The sequence below is a fragment of the Colletotrichum jinshuiense genome, chromosome 8, assembly GCF_051148585.1.
Source record: "Colletotrichum jinshuiense chromosome 8, complete sequence".
NCBI lineage: Eukaryota > Fungi > Ascomycota > Sordariomycetes > Glomerellales > Glomerellaceae > Colletotrichum > Colletotrichum jinshuiense.
In genome coordinates, this window is record NC_139315.1 from 1,803,229 (window position 1) to 1,824,542 (window position 21,314).

Sequence of the window (21,314 nt, forward strand, 5' to 3'; positions counted from 1 at the left end):
AGAGAACATCAGATGACACTTCACGCATTGCATTCAGTTTCAAACATAAATAGAGATAAATGTTGAAAATGGGCTGTATTCTTCTTATTTTACAATACCATACATAGTACACTCGGCACGCTTGCCAATGTCATACAAAGATGCGTACCATCAGACATGTCTATTCTGCATCGTCCGAGGATCGTTTTCGCCTAGGCCGGGGACCAGGAGCAACTCCAAATTACACCATGCATCATCCTTAAGAGTCGAGACCGTAGCTCTGGGAGCTACCAACGACCACCTTCCCCTTGGGCTGTGCGCTCGACTGTACGGATCTGAAAGTGGGCCTCCCAATTGGTGCCGCTGGAGCATCGGGCTGGGATTTGTCGTTATAGATCTTGGCCTTTCCGACCATCTCCTTGTGAATCAGCTGTGCTTCCTCATTGGCCTCGCCGACGGTGATCTGCACTGAACCGGAGGAGTCCATGCGGGCAGAGGTAGGTTGCACGTAAGCCTTGGCGCCGCCCTTGATATCAGGATCGAACGAAATAACACCTGCCACCACGTTCTTGCGACCAAGGTAGGATCTCTGGTTGAAGGCAGTATCGCCCTGAGGGGTATCGGTGATGAAACCTCCAACACCGAGCTTCGCGTTGTTGAATCCCGTCCTTGGCGCAACGATACGCGCCAGGACTGGGGTGTGATGCGCCTGGGGACCGTAGACCGGGTGGTTCTCGGCGAAGGCTGCAGTACGGAGGTATGAAATACCGCCCGACGGGTGTGAAATTGGCGGGCCATTTTCGGCGTATAAGCTGGGACGCTTTGTCGTGTCCGCTGCATTGCTGAAGTCGGCCAGAGAGCTGGGCGGGTTGAGGGGAGCAAGGTCCAGGAACTCGCTGACAAGCGAGTATAGCGTAATACGATCGGAGCGTAGCTTCCGGACGTATTCCGTCAGCTGCTCCTCGGTGACGTCCCGGGCCAGAACCTGCTGAGGCAAGTCTTTGCCGGCGTCAAGGGACTTTTGGTGTTCCGTTGCCGTCAATTCAGTGGCAATTCGTTGCTTCAAGAAGTTCCGGAAATTGTCACGCTTGTTGCGAACGTTCTTGCGCAGGAATCGGTTGAACTCGCCCTCGGTCAGGCCGGCCAGCCAGGGGCCCTTGAACTTCCACCTCTTTTCTTCGTTCTTGCGGCCAGGCTCCATGGAAGTGAAGTCACCATCCTCTTCAAAGACGGACTTCGCACCAACATTGAGACCTCCCAGGCGTGATCGGTTGGCGCCAGGTAGGGAGATGGGCAGGTTGAGCTCTTGGAACTTTTGAAGAGAGAGGGTGTGGTCTGCGGCGGAGGAGTAGTCGGTTACGTTTTCGAAGCAGTCGATCTGCTTGATTCGGACGACCGGGGTCGAGGACTTCGTTGTAGATCGAAGGGGAAGGGAGCGCTTGAAGCCCCAGTCACCGAGAACCCTCGAAGATTCGGTAGTAGTGATGGATTGGTGAGTAGGGAAAGGCGCGGTCGCCGAGGGGGATGCGAATCGAGCAGTGGATTCACCTCCGGGCTTTTTAAGTGGCTTGGGGACGGAGAACATCCGCGATGATCTCAAGAGCGCCCCTCCGGGCGACAATCGGGAAGACATGGCGGCTGTCTGAGCTCCCTGCTGAGCTCAGTCGTCGGTCGTATGTATCGCGAAATGGTCACAGCTGGGCAACGTTGCGTGAGAAATTTCAATTGGAGTAACGCGGAAGATGCCGCTGGTATTTGATTGGGTAAGAAAGCTACCCTTGTCATTCACTGCAGCGCCGGGGGCTCTCCAGAAGTCCAGACACAGCACACCCCACTACGGACTGGTACTTATAACTAATACAGGCGCCTCAGGATGATTTGCGTCGTGTACAGGCAAAGCAATCAATAAACTGGAATATACGAAGGTATGCAGTACATGGACAAATGTTATTTATTTGCTTCTTACATGATTACTCTAACAAGAAGGATATTTCAATCGGCAGGGATGGCACTTAAGAGGACAGCAAAAGGGACAGACACCAAGGATCCTGGGCACAGGGAGAGAAAGACAGGAAGGCGAACAGACAAGCTAGCAGAAAGATACATTAACTTCAGGTATGAATCAGGCGCAAATAGAACAGCATAGATAAAAAAATTAGTACAGAAAAATACAGAAAACTAGACAATGGACAAAGACAGCCGTTGAGGAAGGAAGACGCCAACGGGAATGACAGCGGCCCCACTAGCGCCGATGGGAAAGCGCATCGTCTAGCGATTCGAATTTGGAAACTTGCATTTTTAGGCCACACTCAACCCCTCGTCCCTTTTCTCTCCTTCGCAACCAGCAGCCTGTGGACTGCGTGATCGCCCATGTGGATAGCGAAAAGGATGGCGTCAACCAACATCGGGTCCTCGCCCGCACTCACGTTCGAGCTCGTCGCTCGCTGTTCAGTAAATATACCTGACAATCTGCATGTGATTCTTAAGCGCATGCTGACGGCTTAGGCTAGACGACGAGAGCTCGCGCATCCATCCTAACGCTTCCCCATGGCCCGGTCCAGCTCCCCATATTCATGCCCGTTGCAACCCAGGCTTCGCTGAAAGGCTTGACCCCCGAACAGCTCGAAGAAACCAGCTGCCGGCTGTGTTTGAACAACACCTACCACCTGGGCCTGAAGCCCGGACAAGATGTTCTCGACGCTATCGGCGGTGCGCATAAACTCCAGGGATGGAAGCACAATATTTTGACTGATAGTGGAGGGTGAGGATACATCGCAAATCACTGCGCAGTGAGTTGGAAGCTGACGGCATCGCTAGATTCCAGATGGTCAGTCTCCTCAAACTGGCAAAAATCACAGAAGAGGGTGTGCGCTTCCTCAGCCCCCACGACGGCTCACCCATGCTTCTTACACCCGAACACTCGATGTCCTTGCAAAACTCGATCGGAAGCGACATCATGATGCAGCTCGACGATGTGCTCGTCACAACATCCCCCGACGCCGCTCGTATGCGCGAGGCCATGGAGCGCAGCGTGAGATGGCTCGACCGTTGTATTGCGGCGCACAAGAACCCCACGACTCAGAACCTCTTCTGCATTATTCAGGGCGGTCTCGATCTTGATATGCGACGGGAGTGCACAAAGGAGATGCTGGCGCGTGATACCCCCGGCATCGCCATCGGCGGCTTGAGCGGAGGCGAAGCCAAGGCAGACTACTGCCGCGTTGTCGAGACCTGTACAGAGCTGCTACCCGATCTCAAGCCTCGGTACGTCATGGGTATCGGATACCCAGAGGATTTGGTTGTGAGCGTTGCGCTGGGGGCCGACATGTTCGATTGTGTCTGGCCGACGAGGACGGCGCGATTCGGCAACGCAGTCACCAAGCATGGTGTCCTGAATATCCGCAACTGGCGACAGGAGAACGATTTCGGCCCTATCGAAGAAGGATGCGGTTGTATATGTTGCCGGAAGGGCGATGGTGGCTTGGGTGTCACTCGGGCCTTTATCAACCACAATGCGGGCAAGGAGACGGTGGCCGCCCACTTGTTGAGCATACACAACGTGTGGTACCAGTTGAACCTGATGAAGGAGATACGCCAAGCTATCATCGAGGATAGATTCCCTGCCTATATCAGGCAGTTCTTTGGTAATCTGTATGATGACAAGTCAAAGTATCCCGAATGGGCTGTAGGAGCCTTAAAGAGAGTCGGGGTCGATTTAATAAACGAGTAACCACATTTTCTGTCACAAGGGTCAGACATCTCACGATAACGCGAAACCAATATGGCACTATTGATAAATGATTTGACTAGAACTAACTAAGCTAAGCTGCTGTCGGAGACTTCACTTGATGTGTATTCTCTCACTCCTTTGCCCCCAAGGTGGACTTCGACTCGACGGCTCCCTCACCGGCCGTACTTTCAGTGTTGTCCTCCAAAGTGGCATCCTCCCTGTTCAAATGAGGGGGATTTCGGTCCTCATCCTCATCGTCACTCTCAGTCATGAGTTCCACTTCTATAAAAGTCTCTCGCCGAGACTGACGTTCCTTGCCCGTAAGGGCCCAGAGAATGCCATCAAACACACATCCCAGAAGCATTTTGACCTTCCCGACTTCGAGGATGATCTCGATTTCACGCTCAATAAAAGCTTGGGCGTCCTAAACCACGCATCAGCGTCGTTCCTGCATGAGCGAAACTTACCAGAGTGAACCAAGGAAAGGAGGTAGGTACGTACATCTCCGGGTTTGTAAGGGTTCTGTTCGAGTTCCTTGTACCGCGCAGCAACCGTCTTGAACCGTTCTGCAAGTTCCGGTGTCTCGTCAAAGCCGAATGCATGAGTTTCTGCGTAACGTGCCTCTACATTCTGCGGGTCTTGGTTCGTCGCCAGACGCTCCATTGTCCCGAACCACTGAGCAGCCGAGATGTCGGGTGATCCTGGGCCCTGAGCCCAACATCCGATGTTGATAGCCTTGAGGATGCCCTCGACTTGGGGCTGGATCAACTCTACTTCGTCTACGCACCTACCGCCTGCTTCATGGTCCTGTGCGGTTTTGTTTTCCTTGCTCATGTAATCCAGGAAGGTGGCCGAGATGAGCTTGCACCGATCAGCGAGCTGCGGGACGTCATCGATGGTTGGCATTGTGACGGGGCTCTCAGGAGCCTCTGACTGTTGAGAAAATTGAGACATTGTAATGTGAGGTGCTGTTTTCTGATGTTGTAATCTTCTTGTCAAAGCTGTAGTTGTTGCATGTAGCGACAGCTTCAACACGGAGTTCTGACCTCAATATATATTATTTTAGACTTCTGTGTTGAATCACAGACGCAATGCTACAACAGTGATTCTATTTGCTTATAGAGGTGGTTAAAGATATTCACTTGCAATGGATTCCATCAAGCGTGAATGGGATTGAGATACACGTAGGGTGTATTAGATGTGTGAATCATGATACACCCAGAGCCTGTCCAGCACTTTCTTCATTCTGAAGAGCTACGCGAAGTGTATTGTTTCCTTTCACTTCATTTCACTCAAAGCGTCTTGGGTCTAGCCACTCCATATAACACTCAATGGCGTGGATTCGCTAGAGAAAGACCTCAGGATAATTTGAGAAGTCACAGGAAAAGGGAGCAATGCAGGAAAGTAAGAAACCCCAGGGTCTTGCTTGCCTCGTGTCCAGCATACGTTGAGACGCGAACGATTTCCATCTACAACTCTTAAAACGTCACTAAACAAGAGCTGCCCACACCATCCTGGGCAGTTACAATCATCTGACCCATTAAATCACAACACCATGGCCTTTTTTATGCCAAACTTGGATAGAATATAACGCTCCGGCCGGGTCGTCTGATGCCCACACTTCCATATCCGCCGCTCTCTGTGTTTCCGTCTGCATTTCGCCATCTCCGTAGGGAAGACCAGCATGAGTTGCTGAGATTACAACAAGTTTGAGAGCAGAACAACAGCTGCCAGAAGCCCAAACTGAAGCCTTGATGGTACGGCCACACTGCTGTTTGATGATGAGCCCGTTGGCGTGACAGTTACGGTCTCAACGACTCGAGTAGGGATGCTGAGTGGTGATTCGGTCAAGGTCGCCGGCTGGGTCGTGGCTGCATTTAGACTGCTGGTCGTGCGCCCTTTGCCGAAGCTGTGACAAAAGCCCCTGGCATCGTAAACATCTGCAGGACGGGTATAGAAAAGTCAGCGAGAACAGGCTTATTTTAAATTGCATGAAGGGGGTTTATTGCCAAAGCGGGAGACTTACCTGCTGCGTATTTCGGCTCGCCGGTTTTTGCCCATGAGTAGCAGCTTTCAATGTCGCCATCGTAGTCATCCGGGGAGAATGATAACTGTCCTGGCCGAATGGTCTCGAAGCTGTATATGCATCAAAGGTCATTAGACTTCCTTTGAGTGCCTCGAAGTATAGATCGAGCTTACCAAAGGCAGGTGGCTTGTGCTGAAAGGTCAAGGGAAGTCAAAAGGATTGATTTCGTCTCTGATTCAGGCTTGGCGCAATAACTGGCCTTGTAGCTCGCTCTCTGGCAGCTCTCGTCCCGAATCTTACTCCAAACATCTGATGTAGTCGTCGCAGCTCGGCATGTACCGGATGCGCCGCAAAATGAGTATAACTGGGAATAGGCCACAGCTGTGGTCACGAAGAGAGGAGTTTAGTGAAATCAGTATTTCAAAAAAGGCTCTAATGGGAGATAGTAATTCTCACCCAAGCTGGAAGATTCCCTGGGATACCTCGTTTCTATGTAAGCCGAACAGGAGGACCAAATGGATGAAATGGGTGTTTCCTCCCTGCAACACATGCATGATACCCGGCTCTTCACAGGCGCTTGGTAAAACTCGGTCTCACCGCCGTAGGAGGAAACGCAAGAGCTTGCAATAAATCCGGCGTCGAAGCACGCGTTTATGTCTGCTGCCGCTGCCGCGGCTTGCATGATATCGTGTAGTGGGCCAGGGGTGACTTGACCAACGGCAACTGAGGCGAAGAGAAGGCCGAGGAGTCCGCGCTGATAGCACAGGACTGCCATTGCTTTCTTGACGAGGAATTCCCACGCTGCCAAGCACAGATTTCCAGCAGAAAGAAGAAACAAACCACCAGCTTCACTATTTGGTTTCAATGGGAGCGGACACGGGTATTTGACATACTCAACATTTGTTTGCTATCCACCATGGCCCGGGGTCTGCATATATACCCTAGCCCGCGTCGAACTATTCCATCCTGTGTTGGGAAGCCAAGGAGCAAGGTAGTAGAAGGAAAGACCAATCGTTGTGACGCAGCACCAACAACTGGTTGGTTTCTGTGCGGCACATGAGATGAGTAGGTGAAATAGACGGCGGCTTGCATGTACCCATGGCCGACCTTGAAATGAATTTTGCCGAGGGCAAGGATGAATTTGTCGTGGCCAACAAAACTTGGAAGCTGGGCGATGACTTTCGTTTTTGATGAAGTCTCATATGAAGGTAGCCTCTGCGACCACAGTTTTTGGCAGTGTAAATGATCACCTGGTTGGTTGAAGTAATGATTCCCATTCTGTATCTCTGTTTGGCTGTGTTTGTGTCACTTCTCAGCGCAGTAATGAGTTAACGCGGCATGGGCAGTATGAAGTCAAGGAGAAATATGGAATCAAGTCTCAGCTTCACCCAGAGATGCATATGGAACACTAAACCGACAGAAAGAACCACCCGTGGCATATCGCAGAATGGGCTGTGTAAGGTAAAGGTTCGGTGACGAGAACGGATTGGTGATATCACTCCGAGGTCAAGTCGTTGACAAATCACAAAATGCGCCGTAATGCCTTTCTAATATCGGTTCCAAACAGCCGGGACATAATCCCTCAGCTAGGCCGACCCTGAGACCAAGTACCACTTTGTACATACACACTGGTAACTTTAGTAGGCCCTGTAATGGCCCAATACTTGTTGAAGTCCAATGCATTATTCCTAGACAGCCCTTGTTATGTCTCAAAAAAGGGAAAACCTATGGGCTTTCTGACACATAATCTTATTTTGTTGTCATTTTGTATGCATCTTTTATGAATTTACTTGTAGAATGCCTTGTGTCTTCACAAATAGTATGGTAGTCGGTTGTTCAGGATGTTTGTCATGGCTGCTCGAGAGCCAGATCATATATCCAATAGGGGTTGTTGTACCTGATTGGACAATGGCTAACCCGGCCCAGTAGCACCGCAATAGAGTCGGAAAAGTTATGGTCATGGGGATTTGGTCCTCTTTAACCGCATATCACCGGGACTTGGCCTGCGTCCCAGGAGACACACGAGAACCACATGTATACTTCCTAGGGCTCGCACCATCTTGCGGTCACGGCTTGAAGAAATTTCGAGGTAATTGAGTCGGAACGTCCTTAGCTCGTGTATCACAAATTATGGAGACAATGCGCGGATTTTCCTATGTCGGGAGGCTATGATGGTCTCACTTGGAGTGTTGTCGCAGGCAATGTTCATGGAAGGCAACTCGTTGGGTGAGAGAAAGCAATTAACACTGGACTTAGTGAACTAACGGTGTCCCTCCCAGTGACGATCGTCTCTCCACTTGATGCCATCCGAACCCCACTTGCCTTAGCGGCCGTTCAGGGATGGGAGGAATGCCCCGCCTCTCCAATCTGCTTATATACACGTGATCGCGTTTATGCAATGCAACACCCTGACTTATGACGCGTGTTTGTACACAAAACCAACGCGACCCGACGATGTGCTGGCGGGCGGTCAACCAAGTCCCCTGCCACTCCCCTGTCGACATCTGAAAGTTGCCAGAAGCAGCAACACAACTTGCTCTCCCAAAACTCGCCTGTCGAGATATTCTCTCACATTTTCCGGACGGCAATACACAGCTGGGACATCTGGCAAGATCTAATGGGTCTTGCGCCTCTGTCATGGCCTCTCCATTCGACAGAGCGCCATCGCGCCGTCAATCGACCCTGAACACACCTAATGACGGTGATAGGGACCTAGCGCATTCGCTCAAGCAGCTGTCTCTTTCGACGTCTTCCGCCGTTCGCTCACCCCACACTCCAAGCGCACTGTCTCCGTTGAGGCCAGCAGTTAATCGATCGTCTCCCGCTCCGAGTCCTCGAGTACCGTCTCGAAGTCCTTCCTTTGTGAGGGACCTCTCCCGATCCCGGTCTTCGACTCCGACCCTACAGAGGTCTTCGACACCGACGCTGCAGCGGTCTTCAACCCCGACGCTGCAACGGTCCTCCACGCCCACGCTCCAGCGCAAGACCTCTACGAGCTCCTTGCACTCGGTAAATGGCTCCTCGAGTCGAACGCCCAGCCGGGCGCCTTCGCGGCGAACCAGCATGGCGCACTCATCCTCTCCCGTCTCCAAGTCTCCCCTGCGACCAAGCCCCCCTGAGTATATCAAGCCCCCACCCACAGCAAGCACTGTTGCCCGCGACTACTTCAAAGCGGAACTAGACGTTCACCATTCCCCAACCTCGACCCGTGCCACCGAGACCCTCGTCGTCCTGCACGATGCCTGCTACGGACACCGGTTCTCCCGCCCTAAGACTTCCCGAGCCGCCCTCAACACCATTGTCGAGCGACCCGAGAGAATCAAGGCCGGCGTGCTCGGAGTAGCTATGGCATATGTGCGACTCGGCGAACGGCACTGCGACGGCGCATATGCAGTGCACCCAAGCCTTGATCCCGCTTCGATTCCAAGTATCCCATTTCGCATCTACAAGACCGACCGGAGATTATCCCTTACGTCACAGGCGGTAACCAATGTTCATGGAACCAAATGGATGGAGGAGCTCAAGACGATGTGCGATACGGCAGAGACTAAGCTGGCAACTGGTGGAAAAGAGCTCCAGCGACCGGAAATGCCTCGAGGCTCGGAGGGGCCACCCGCCAAATTCCACGAAGGCGATCTCTACCTCTGCTCAGAATCCCTCGAGGCTTTTGAGGGCGCGCTGGGTGCTGTATGCGAGGCCGTAGACCGGGTTTTCACTTCAGGGCCTCGCCGAGCATTTGTTGCAGTACGCCCGCCAGGACACCATTGCTCGGCTTCTTACCCATCAGGCTTCTGTTGGATCAACAATGTTCATGTCGGAATTATGCACGCCATTCTAAACCACGGCTTGACCCACGCGGCCATTATCGATTTCGATCTCCACCATGGTGACGGCTCGCAAGCCATTGCATGGGCGCATAACTCACGGGGGGTGAACCTGGCCAAGAATGCAGCAGCTTGGAAGAAGGCATCCATTGGTTATTTCAGTCTTCATGACATCAATTCGTACCCTTGTGAAATGGGAGACGAGGAAAAGGTCAAAAACGCAAGTTTGTGCATTGACAACGCTCACGGCCAGAACATGTACAACGTCCACTTGGAATCATGGGGCTCTGAGAAGGAATTTTGGGAGCTATACGAGTCCAAATACTCCGTCATCCTGGAAAAGACGCGCAAATATCTGAAGACCCAAGCGGGTCGCCTGCGTTCTCTCAACCTGCCCCCAAAGGCGGCCATATTTTTCTCTGCAGGCTTCGATGCCAGTGAATGGGAGACTAAGGGTATGCAGCGTCATAATGTGAACGTGCCTACAGAGTTCTACGCCCGCATCGCCCAAGACGTCGTCAAGATTGCAGCTGAAGAGGGCCTGGGCGTCGATGGCCGGGTAATCAGCGTGCTCGAAGGAGGTTACAGCGACCGAGCACTATATTCTGGCATTTTTAGCCATTTGAGCGGGCTCTCTGGGGACCAAACAGCAGGGGAGCCTGCTCGAGGCCGTTCTTCACTCGGTGCCGAAATGGGACAGAGAATAGGGGCCATAGTCGAAGACCAGTCTTTTCCGCAGAAGGAGCCGTCTTTAGCCTCCCTTCACCCGTACAACACGTCGTGGTGGTCAAGCTCTGAGCTGGATGAGCTCGAGGTGACAATGGGTAATCGACCAGCGAGCCCGAAAATGATACGGCACGCAACGCCGCCGACCTACTCAACCCCGACGCAGGCATCGATCGGTAAGGCCGTGGACCCTGCCCGGATGAGACGAATGGCGTCCGGTTTGTCGAATGGAATGTCTTATGTTCGCCCGCCAACACCGCCCCCTCCCGATGTTCACTGGACTGTCGCGGCTCACGAGCTGAGTAGACTGCTCATTCCGTCACACCGCCAGGTCGACAGCTGCAAGCCCGAGGAATTGAATGCGGAGGCGACCAGGGCGCGAAGGGACCGCCAGTCGATTCTTAACCCCGATCTTGTGCCCCCGGCGCCTGCCCCTGCACCACCACCCGCTCCAGCAAGCAGGCCGACCTCACGCATGTCGCTACGGGAGCGCAAGCCGGCGAGACCAGGCTTGTACGTTGATGCAGATGATGACGATGATAAGTTGTCCAAGAACAGGCGGAAGACGGTGGCAGGCCCTTCTGCGCTCTCTTCGGAGAAGGTTGGTGACTTGCTGCGCGATGGTTTCGAGACTCATGCTGACATCACGACTAGGCTACCGCTCGAGGTATACCGTCCGATACGAATGGAGCAGCCAAGCGACCAGGTCGACGCCTTAGTGCCGTGTCTTCGGTGGTATCCAATGCTCCGGTTGCACCTTATGAAGGCGGTGGGGTTCCGGGCCCTCGCCCTGATACTTCACTCAGTGTCCGGCCAGATTCGGCAATGAGTGTGAGGACTCAGGGCGGCACGTCTCTGACCGTCAAGAAGACAAGGGCCCCTGCTGTCAAGAAGGACGCCCCTAAATCTGCGAGAACCGTGAAGAAGCCGGCTGCGCCAACGAAGCCGTCCTCTCCGCAGCAAAGCCAACCATCTCAGGCGCCGCAAAGAAAACCAAGTCCATCCGCGGCGTCTGGAGATGACATGGACAAGTTGACTTCTGGCATGAAAAAGATTAAAATCAACTTGATCACCAAGACACAAAAAGAAGAGCGCGCAAAGGCAGCACAAGCCAAAGTAGCAACACCGCCAGCCGCCAAAGAAGTAAAGCCCAGCTTCCCAGTTGAAGTTGAAAGTGCAGTTTCACCAATAGCACCGCCGATCGTCACCCCTCCCCCAGACGATGCTTTCGCCACGCCGCCGACGCAGCCTCTACCATTGGAAGATGCGCCAGCTCCTGTAGCCGCACAGCCAGAGGTCTCTACGCCAATTACCGAGCAGCTACCGACGGTCATTACCCCCGAGCCTCGTCAAGTAGAGCTCCCCGACAGCTCGCCTGTTATGTCACCAGCGATGGCGACGCCGGCAGACGCGGACGTGTTCATCAACTATCAACCGGAGGGCCCAACACCTGTATCTGTGACGCCACAAGAGCCCTTGAAGTGGCTGCCCCCCAACACCAATACGCCGGCGAAGACCTCATCGGCCAAAGTCTCCCCAGCCAAGCCATCGCCGGCCAAGCTGTCGCCAGCCAAGTCGTCACCAATCAAAAAGTCACCGGTCAAGATGATGCGGGCAGACCTTCCAACTTTTACCTCAACATCGGCCATTCCCTTTGCGCCTCAAGCCCGGAATCACAATGCGGAGGCCAAACCGGAACCAGGTGTCAAGACCGACCCAGAGGAGCCAACTAAATCGATTTGGGACATTCCCGAAACACCTCAAAAGTAGAGTCTTCATCCCCATGGTGTTTTTATCACGAAACACTGGCGGGGATTTAAACTATCTCGCGATCCTTGAAAAGTCTTTTACTTTGTTTTGCTTTGCTTTGTTTAGTTTCCTTGAATCCTCGATTCTTTATAGAGCATTTTGTTATTTCCCCCACCGGGACCTGACTTTACAAGCCTTAGGCTTGGAGTTGGCCGTCATGATACCCTCCTGTCCCAATTGTCTTTTTTTTGTTTCGTTGTTTCTTCTCTTCTTGTACGTAATTACATTCGAACTGCTATTGAAGCAATTAACTAGTTTCGCGAGAGTGTCGCATGCACCAAAACATACAAACAATGCTAGGTCTGATCTGGCTTAATATGAGATTTCATGCAGCTAGCCCCATTCATGGATGTCCACAGATGCGCAGACCTTGGCACGCGGAGGATGTGACGGTGGGAATATGCGCGTCAACGTGGACGGATCAACGTCAGCGATTTGCTGCGGCGGACCGGCAACCCGTCGGGCCCGAAAATTCTGAGGCGGTGGGGGCCACTGTAGCGCTTGTCGGGGGGGATGTTGCATCCCGAGTCGTGCTCCCTGGGAATCCGACCTCTTATCATTCGTTGATTGGCGATATATTCGTGCCATCTTGCATACTACCCATCTTGAACATCACCCTTCGTCCAGGACAAACGCACACCGATTGATCTCATTCATTTCCAAGTCCCAAGACCAGATTGTCATCTTGTTCTGCCACCACTTGTCGAGGGACGTCACTCACTCATTCGCCCGGGCTGCCACACCCTGACTCACTTCCTTCGGCTCATCTTACTCTTATCGCCTTCACTTACACACAGTTAATCATGGCGTTCACAATGCACTCCCACTCGGGGCAGTTCTGCCCCGGCCACGCAAAGGACCAGCTCGAGGCCATTGTCCAGCACGCTATCAGCATAGGCTACAAGACCATGGGCCTGACTGAACACATGCCCCGCCTCGAGGTTGCGGACCTCTACCCGGAAGAAGTGCCTCCCCCTCACCCCTTCTTGATATGAACGCAGTGAGGCTGATTCGCGGCCCAGCTCGAAGAAGGCGACCCCGAAACCGCCGTCGCCATCCTCGCGCCCCGCCACGAGGCCTACCTGCTCGAGGCCCAGCGCCTGCGCCAAAAATACGCCTCCCAGATCCACCTCCTCATCGGCTTCGAGGGCGAATGGTACCGCCCTGCCTACGGGCCCTTCATCAAGTCCCTGGCATCCCATCCGGCCATCGACTACTTCATCGGCTCGCTGCATCACGTCAACGCCATCCCCATCGACTACAGCCGCGAGATGTACGTCGACGCGATGAAGTCCGCCGGCGGCGACGAGGAGAAGATGTACGAGCGGTACTACGACCAGCAGCACGAGATGCTGACGGCGCTGGAGCCGCGGGTGGTGGGGCACTTTGACCTGGTGAGGCTGATGAGCGAGAACCCCAGCAGGGATGTGAGGGGGTGGAAGGGAGTTTGGGAGAGGGTTGTGAGGAATCTGGAGGTTGTCAAGGCGTACGGAGGGCTCTTGGAGTGCAACAGCAGCGCGCTGAGGAAGGGGCTTGATGAACCCTACCCTTGCCGTGTCATCGCAGAGGTGAGTTCTAGTCTTTCCTCCCGACGCTACCGGCCGGGCTTGAGAAGAGGTTGGTCTCTACGAGAGTATCAAGCTGTGCCCCCCTTCCCCGTAGGCTTTGAGTAATTGTGCTGACGTCTTGTTGCTTCTAGGCCTGGCTCGAGATTGGCGGACGATTCACGTTCTCGGACGACAGCCACGGCATCGCCCAGGTCGCGACCAATTACAAGCGTAACCTGGACTACCTCGAGAGCTTGGGCGTCAAGGAGGTGTTCACCTTTGAGCGCGGGCCGTCGGAGGGCGTCAACGGGGATGCCGCGGCGCCGCTCCGGGAGAAGAGCGTGGCTTTGGAGGCGTTCAGGGAGAACTTTAAATAGAGAGACACGAATAGATCCGACTGGTGCTTTGGGTAGACGACTAGAGCTGTCACTTGGGGTTTCAAGATAGAGAGAAGACCCGGTCATGGATTGTTGAGACAAGAATAGATGTGCTTTTGAGGTGTGTGGCTCCGCTTGGCTCTGAATTACATTCGCAGCACGTGCCGCAGCATTATAGGCTGGTGCAAGAGCCTGCAGATGGGTCATGGATCCGTGGCCAAAGGCGAAATCTCCTTTGATGTATAGAAGCCCCGGGAGGAAGTCTCGTCTCACTGCTTTGACTTCTGGCAAGGTCGACGGCGTTGAGGTTGTCATGGTGAAGAGAACACCCTCTAAGCTGCCAAGCACCACAAGACCACACAAGGCGGGCCGATGGCGGCTCGGCCTATCATACGGCTGACGCAGCCCTCAGATTTACAAAGAGGGGCTTCCAGGCCGTTATTCAGTGAAGGCAGTGAATGTGCTGCACCAGAACGACCATGCCGTGTCGTTTGAGACATCTGCCCAGAGCCATACTGGGGGTTGCATCGGCAGGCGACCGGCACCATTAGGATCAGGATCTAGGGAAAGGGACTTGGGGCTGAAGCAAGGGCTGATCTAAAATAAGCCAGTCCAATTAGACTCTCGTAGCTGACTGCATCTGCCCGGATTCTTCTGTTCAAATTGCCTGTCCGAGGTGACACAGATCGATCCTCCCGCAGCCCTCAGATTGCCTATCGAGGCTGATCTGGGCCCCTGTGTATGCTAGCTGAATGATGAGGGGGTTTGACCGAGGCTTCCAGTGAAATCATACGTTTATCCGGGCCTATGAAATATTTTGTGGAATCCTGTTGGGTGTGAATATAATCCCTCGTTTACATCAAACACCCAACAATGACAAGCATTGTGAGATGCTTCAATGTGACCGGCACATTCATGAAAATGTGGCAATGGCTCGTTGTTGGCGGAGGATGAATACATTCGCAATTATTTTGACGTCGAAAATGGCGGCGGCTGGAATGCACATGCGTCATTCACTCAAGTTGGAAGACCTGGAGCCGAAACTTTTACTTGAGCAAACTTGAAAATCTGCCCGCTTCTCATCTCACGATCGCACTGTATGGTTTAACTCGCAACCCGGACTTGCTGTCTGACAACTGCCATCGGCAACCCATCTGAATATATATATTACCGCTCTCATATTTCCCAAGTAATAAGCCCCGTGTGGGAACATAGCATCAGCACTCTATTGTTGTTTTATGGGGACGGTTTCTGTGACAAAGTGGGAAGGAACGCTGTTAGTAGGAACGTGCTGGGAAGGAGCAACACTTGCGCTACTCCCTCCAACACCGCCTTCCCTTCCCACCAATCCCGTATTGTACAAACACTTCAAAACACTCCATCATCATCAACAACAAGCAAAAAGGAACACCTCAAACATGGCATACATGCCCAAAAAGATATGAATCTTGACCCCCACCCGATTTGAACGGATAACCTTTCGATTAACTCAAGAGCTGGAGTCGAACGCGCTACCGTTGCGCCAGAGGGCCAGATGTTGGTTGATGAAAGGAGCGAGGAAAATACCGCATATGTATCTAGGGTGGAAATGGGCTGTCCTTGGTTGTGGATTGAGCTGAGTTAGTGCGGGGTTTGCCCCACCAGAGAGCCAGGTTCCCGGATCGGCTACAACCTTAACCACTACGCTGGCAGCAACACCTTGAACGTCCAAGGCGACGAGCAGTCTAACGTAGGGGTCTCTTACAAGCGATGATTACGATCAGAATGATTGGCACGGAATAGATGGATATGAACGCAGCGATCAATTGGGTCAAGTGACGTTTGTAGAAGGAGGAAAAGCAACGACAGGCCACTCCAACCTTTTCCGTGTCCATCACATGGTGCGTATCCTGTATCTACCCAGAAGGTAACACGGAGTTTTCAACGGGAAAACAGTATCGCTACGTTATGTTCTGCGTATATACTTACTGCAATTGTGAGTTGAACTCTTAAAGGCTGAGATGTGGTGAAAGCAATTGAGCCTTCGGTATTCATAACATAAAATTACAATAAAACACAAAAAGCCTGCACCGTGACTGAGAACCTTTTTCAGCGAGCGAAGAAGGTTCATATTTGGTGCTTTATCAGAAATACTTCCGGTACCACATTGAACTTCAAGCGCGACACATTTCATACTTGAACTGGGAAATGGAATGAGGACTATATCTGTCATCCGACACTATTCAGCAGTCAGTGCTTCTGTAGGGCAGATGTCAGCTTAGCAGAATTTGCCTGCCACTCCCTTCTACCGCTGTAGCTCATCAAGTTAGTTACACTAGGTCTCCGACTCAACAACTACGAGTTGTGCTGCTCTGACCCGTTAGCCTGGTTTGTGACCATCTGCAGCAGCCTGATGAGACTCAGCCTCGAGCAGCCGGAGCAGTGTCAAGAGTGCTTCCGGCGCCACTGCTAGCACGATAAAGTTGCCAGCTGTGAGACTATGTTGAGTGGTCTCAAATCTAGTCTGAGGCTGAGTTGGAGATTTTCGTATGAAAATTGGAACCAGATGTACTGGAGTAGTCGGATAATCCCGTCTACAGAAGCGGCCGCAGCGACGTTAGTGGCGGCGGCCGCGGTAACTGTATAGGAAGAGTAGCTATACCCTTGCCCTCGGTAAATAATTCTGGAGCATTGCTGCGAGACATGAGTTTTCAGTGGAAGTTAAACCACGAGCTCCTCAGGGGCCAAAGCAGAAGTTGTGTTTATGCGGTTTTAGAACGTCGGGAGCCAGTATCCCATACCCTCCGTCATTCAGCTCCATCCTGAGGACATCTCCAAAAATGTCCCTTGCTTGAGCGCCCAACACGGGCATGTTGCTCAAGAGGCCTTGAGCAAGGTGCATCCAGTCTGTGACTCCGGAGAGCTTAAGACGAAGAGCCTAGAGCGAGAGTTTTATTAGCTAAATCACAACGAACAAGGAGTTTATATATATAGGCATCTGAAAAGAGCGTCGAGAACGGCCTTACCTCAAGTTGGTCCCTTACATCTTGATCCTCATCCAATGGCCTTGAAAGCCTGATCGTTCGTTGCGTGTGCACAGCGTATTTGGCAATCTTGTAGAACTTGGAACAGCCATCCAGTGCATTTCGTAGATCACAGCCATCCTCTAGATGTCCTGCCAGTATTTGCACGAATTGCCCAATCATCCTGACGTTGAGATGTGCCTCCGGCCCCATAGGTTCCTCAAGGGCAGACCAGAGCAAAATCAAGCATGCCATTACAGGGTAGGAAAGCATTACCCTTGCCCGATGCTGTTAGCATGGAATTCCGAACAAGAGCTGGAATAAAAGGCTTACCATAAATGCACAAATGCCTGGGGTGGCATTACACGTAGAAGGTCTATAATCGCCCGCGCTGCCGATGTGCACTGGGCGTGTGACTGCTCTACGCTGGGGAAAGCCTCTCTGTTGATCCACACGGTATACAACGGCGATGACGGAAGGACGCTTGCGGCATTCTTGATACGGGCCAGGCTAGAGTGCATCTTAATCAAGGAATTGAAGTATGTGAAGTGCAGGAGAGCAGTGTGTGCGTCTAGTTCTCTGCTTGTTTGAAGAGCGGCCGAATCCGGCCTCATGTCTTCGGGAAGCGCATTTTTCCATTCGTCGAGTTCACAATTGGAAGCTATCATCGTCACGTGGTGATCTGTACCTGACTGAAGCTGGAGGTTGTGCTGCGAGAACTTTTCGTAGATCTTGGCCTGGATTCGAGAAAGCTCTGCCATTTTCTTGAGGGGGATGGCGGGCGGAGATACGGCCTCCCCAAGCCTGCCATCGGCAACAACAGGGTCCTCGGTCGGGAGTTCGGGTGTTTCGTCCCCTTGCGCCAAGGGTGATGTCAACCCATACCTGATCATCATGTCTGTGTTGAGAATATAGGTCGCCCAGAACACCCGCTTGCGTCGTTCTGCCTCTGCCCTGTCGATGTTGACATATGTATCTCTCCTATGCAACCCGATGATCTGTGCCGTTCGGGCTGCAGCAGACGCGAGCTGTGAGGTAGTCCGAGCATCGGCCGTCCCTAAAGAGAACGTTGCCATGGCTAACATGGCTTCGCAGGCGCGGACATCGTTTCCTTGGATGATGAGCTCTGGAAAGATGGCATACGCGTTTTTGAAAAAGCCCCAGCCCAGCAAGCCGATATCCTCGAAAGAGTCGTTTGCAGTTCTCCAATGTACTGCAGCTCCAAACAGGGCATTTATGGTAGCCCATCGCGCCGGGTTGCTGTCGCAGTTGTTGGGGCCATCTGCATAGTGCTGGTCAATGAGCTCCAAGAAATCCCCACGAGCCATAGTCGGACAGAAAAGCTGCACCTCTTCCATCACTGGTTTCTCCATGTCAACAAGAAACTCGCGAGGGGGGAAGGGCGTAAAGACTCTTCGCGTGAAAGGCGTGCGGTCCATGTGTGTTTCCATCTCGTTCCGAGCCTCGCGCAGGCCATTCAGCAAGTCGGACCTTGAGAATAGTTCTTTTGCGGGAAAGGGGAGGTCAAATAGACTCCTTTTTTTGCCAGGGTCGTGGGGAGGTCCCGCGGGAGCAGATTGAATCGCAGCACGACCATGATCTGAATGAGCCAGGCTCGCCGGGTTTTCCAATGAACGGCCTGGGTTCGGTTCTGAACGAGAAGACTGAGTGATCCCAAAGCCATCAGACTGTTCTCCTTGAGAGGTCTCATGCGATAGCTGGCCACCGACTTCATCATCGTTGGTGGTCGGATCCTCAGTCACACGCAGTCGGTACATCTGCTGCAAAGACACCTCGACGCTCTGGATCCTTCCATCTAGATCCATAGGCTTGTTTCTGGGATGTAATTCAGTAACCGTCCACAAATTTTCGGTTTGTCCAAGGTACTGACTTCCGCCCTGGTCCCCTCTTTCGCCGCTGAGTGTAGACACACGGCACGTTCAGCCGTGTACAGAGCCCACATGACGGCTCGACTCCATCACAGCGTCGTTTCCGTGCCTTGCAATGAACACATGCCTGCGGGCACTGATTAGTGTAGTTAAGCCCCGCCAACGGTGAAGTGACTTACACTATAAATCCGCTTCTTGGGAGCTTCCTCGGCATTGCTGTCACCAGAGGCAACATCCTCTGCGACACCAGCCATGATGATTAGGTGATTCTGACGGAATGTTGCGGCGAACCATGGGTGAGAGAATGCATCCGCCAGAAGGAGCGGGAAATCATCCGCTATGGTATGTCGTGAGGAGTCGGGTTCAGATGTAAGAGTTGGAAATGAGGGCGGATATTAATAAGCCTCCGCACTGCTTGAAGGGAGGCGGGAGAGCGGATGTATCTGCGGATACAATTGGGGTCTTTTTATCCCCCGCCGCATGCCTCTGGGGGGTCACTGGCCCATTTCGCTGCCTGGATTAGGCCGGTGTCCGCAACATAGCGTCCGCAGCGGCCCATAAAAAACTATAAAACATCATCCGCAAACGGCGGAGACAAATATTTACATCCGCCCAGCTAATACAGTGGATTCACAACTCTGTCGTCTCAAATTCCCGCCCTTCTTGCGTTACCAGCAGCCACATTGCGCGGGGTCCCTGCTAACATGGGGAATGATGCATTGAGCCGCTTACCGATGAGAATCATGGGTTGGTCCGAATCACTCTCGGAACTAAGTAGCCATGCGTGAAAGCCATTGAGCGGACGCAGACATGTTTGTATAAAGAGATGCCCGTCAACCCGAGTTGAGGTGATGGTGGACAGCAAGCAACCATCCACATAACAGTCCTCAATAACTCAATTCAAACAATACAACAAACCGTTCATACAAATAGCTCACCTTAAAACATACAAGATGAGCGCCTTTCAGAACGTTGCCCTTCTCGGCGTAAGCCTCTCCCGAGTCCTTCGCATCCTGCACCGCTAATAATAACCCTCTTACAGAAAGGATACCTTGGAACCGCAATCCTTAATGAGCTTGTTAACGCCGGATTTAATGTTACAGTTCTCGGGCGTTCTGAGTCGTCTAAAGAAGGGCTCCCTGCCGGTGCCGGCTTCAAAGTAGTAGACTTTTCTTCCGTCGACAGCCTCACTCCCGCTCTCAAGGGACAAGACGTGGTTGTCTCGACTGTGAGCAAGGGCGGCTTGCTTACTCAGGACGTGGTGATTGAAGCAAGCATCAAGGCCGGCGTCAAGCGCTACATCCCCTCGGACTGGGGCTCCTTCACGACCGACCCCAAGGCGCACCAGGAGTTCGCCGCCGTTCTGGGACCCATGTTCAAAATTCAGGAATTACTTGCGAACAAGGCCCGCGCCGGTGAAATCGAATACACTACTTTTTCCGTCGGCGGCTTCACCGACATGTTCGCCCAAGTACCCTTTGCCTTCGACTATGCCAACAAGAGTATCGAGCTGTGGGAAGGCGGTATTCACCGCTTCAGCAGCACTAGCATCGCTGGTATTGGCAAAGCGGTCGCTGGTGCTCTCAGGAACCCGGAGGCCACTAAGAACCGCAACCTCAAGGTTCACGAGCTCGTGGTTTCACAGGCGCAGTTGGTTGCGCTGGCCAAGAAGTACTCGCCGCCGGGAACTGAGTGGAAGCAGACCGAGGTCCTCGATGGGCAGGCTGAATTTGAAAAGGCCATCAAGGCTGTTCAGGAGGACCCGGTCAATGAGTACAAAATGATGGGGGCCCTCAAGGCTGCTCTCCTTAGTGGACGCTACGCCGCCGAGTATAAGAAGGTTGACAATGAGCTTGTGGGCCTTCCGCTGCTTTCCGAGAAAGACTTAGAAGCGAGATTTGTATCGCTCTACAAGTCTTAAGATCGGTTCAATGCTGTTGTTTAGTCACGATTCGATGGTGGCACCCTGTTAAGCGTCACACAGCATATAGTAACGTATATCTGATATAGAGCGTATAAGAATAGACAACATACTTCTGTATAAAATGCATGTTTTCTTTGGAAACCATGCCGGTATGGTCATGCTTGTCGCTATACTTTAAAATCAGTTTGACAATTCGAAGGGGAGAATGTTCCCAGTTTCAACCAAATGCTTTGTCAAATAGTCGACATCGGCCATTCAATGCAGACTGAATACAGTTATAGATTGACAAATATTTCCACCTCTACCAAATCACACTTCATGCCCTATCATATATTATAATAGAGTGTGTTGCTGGAAGATACTATAAATATTGGAATATGGTCGCAGTATGGCCGTTAAGGATATATGCAAACCCTGACAGTACCAGTGCATCTCCTCAGTCCTGTAGCTCAATAGCTGAGCACCCACTGTGTCGTTACGT

At 52.5% G+C, this 21,314-nt stretch overlaps 7 protein-coding genes across 7 annotated transcripts; 4 read left to right on the top strand and 3 right to left on the bottom strand.

Annotated features, from left to right (window-relative positions):
• Window positions 1-238: 238 nt before the first annotated feature.
• Window positions 239-1,612, bottom strand: EsH8_VIII_000497 (mitochondrial 37S ribosomal protein bS1m; the record flags this gene model as incomplete). Its single annotated transcript, XM_083269539.1, has 1 exon — window positions 239-1,612. The coding sequence occupies one exon, from the start codon at window positions 1,610-1,612 to the stop codon at window positions 239-241; it is 1,374 nt and encodes a 457-aa protein (XP_083129307.1).
• A 737-nt stretch (window positions 1,613-2,349) lies between these two features.
• Window positions 2,350-3,709, top strand: EsH8_VIII_000498 (tRNA-guanine(15) transglycosylase-like protein; the record flags this gene model as incomplete). Its single annotated transcript, XM_083269540.1, has 3 exons — window positions 2,350-2,430; window positions 2,490-2,740; window positions 2,797-3,709. 3 exons carry the CDS (start codon window positions 2,350-2,352, stop codon window positions 3,707-3,709), a joined length of 1,245 nt encoding a protein of 414 aa, XP_083129308.1.
• Window positions 3,710-3,839: 130 nt separating this feature from the next.
• Window positions 3,840-4,663, bottom strand: EsH8_VIII_000499 (uncharacterized protein; the record flags this gene model as incomplete). The annotated part of the gene is made up of 2 exons (XM_083269541.1): window positions 3,840-4,133; window positions 4,211-4,663. The coding sequence occupies 2 exons, from the start codon at window positions 4,661-4,663 to the stop codon at window positions 3,840-3,842; spliced, it is 747 nt and encodes a 248-aa protein (XP_083129309.1).
• Window positions 4,664-8,372: 3,709 nt separating this feature from the next.
• EsH8_VIII_000500 (histone deacetylase) lies at window positions 8,373-12,055 on the top strand (the record flags this gene model as incomplete). Its single annotated transcript, XM_083269542.1, has 2 exons — window positions 8,373-10,886; window positions 10,940-12,055. The coding sequence occupies 2 exons, from the start codon at window positions 8,373-8,375 to the stop codon at window positions 12,053-12,055; spliced, it is 3,630 nt and encodes a 1,209-aa protein (XP_083129310.1).
• An 842-nt stretch (window positions 12,056-12,897) lies between these two features.
• On the top strand, window positions 12,898-14,018 carry EsH8_VIII_000501 (histidinol-phosphatase; the record flags this gene model as incomplete). The annotated part of the gene is made up of 3 exons (XM_083269543.1): window positions 12,898-13,059; window positions 13,117-13,662; window positions 13,794-14,018. 3 exons carry the CDS (start codon window positions 12,898-12,900, stop codon window positions 14,016-14,018), a joined length of 933 nt encoding a protein of 310 aa, XP_083129311.1.
• A 2,716-nt stretch (window positions 14,019-16,734) lies between these two features.
• Window positions 16,735-19,163, bottom strand: EsH8_VIII_000502 (uncharacterized protein; the record flags this gene model as incomplete). Its single annotated transcript, XM_083269544.1, has 5 exons — window positions 16,735-16,935; window positions 17,024-17,297; window positions 17,354-18,856; window positions 18,912-19,036; window positions 19,089-19,163. The coding sequence occupies 5 exons, from the start codon at window positions 19,161-19,163 to the stop codon at window positions 16,735-16,737; spliced, it is 2,178 nt and encodes a 725-aa protein (XP_083129312.1).
• Window positions 19,164-19,862: 699 nt separating this feature from the next.
• EsH8_VIII_000503 (aromatic alcohol reductase) lies at window positions 19,863-20,830 on the top strand (the record flags this gene model as incomplete). Its single annotated transcript, XM_083269545.1, has 2 exons — window positions 19,863-19,895; window positions 19,952-20,830. 2 exons carry the CDS (start codon window positions 19,863-19,865, stop codon window positions 20,828-20,830), a joined length of 912 nt encoding a protein of 303 aa, XP_083129313.1.
• Window positions 20,831-21,314: the final 484 nt, after the last annotated feature.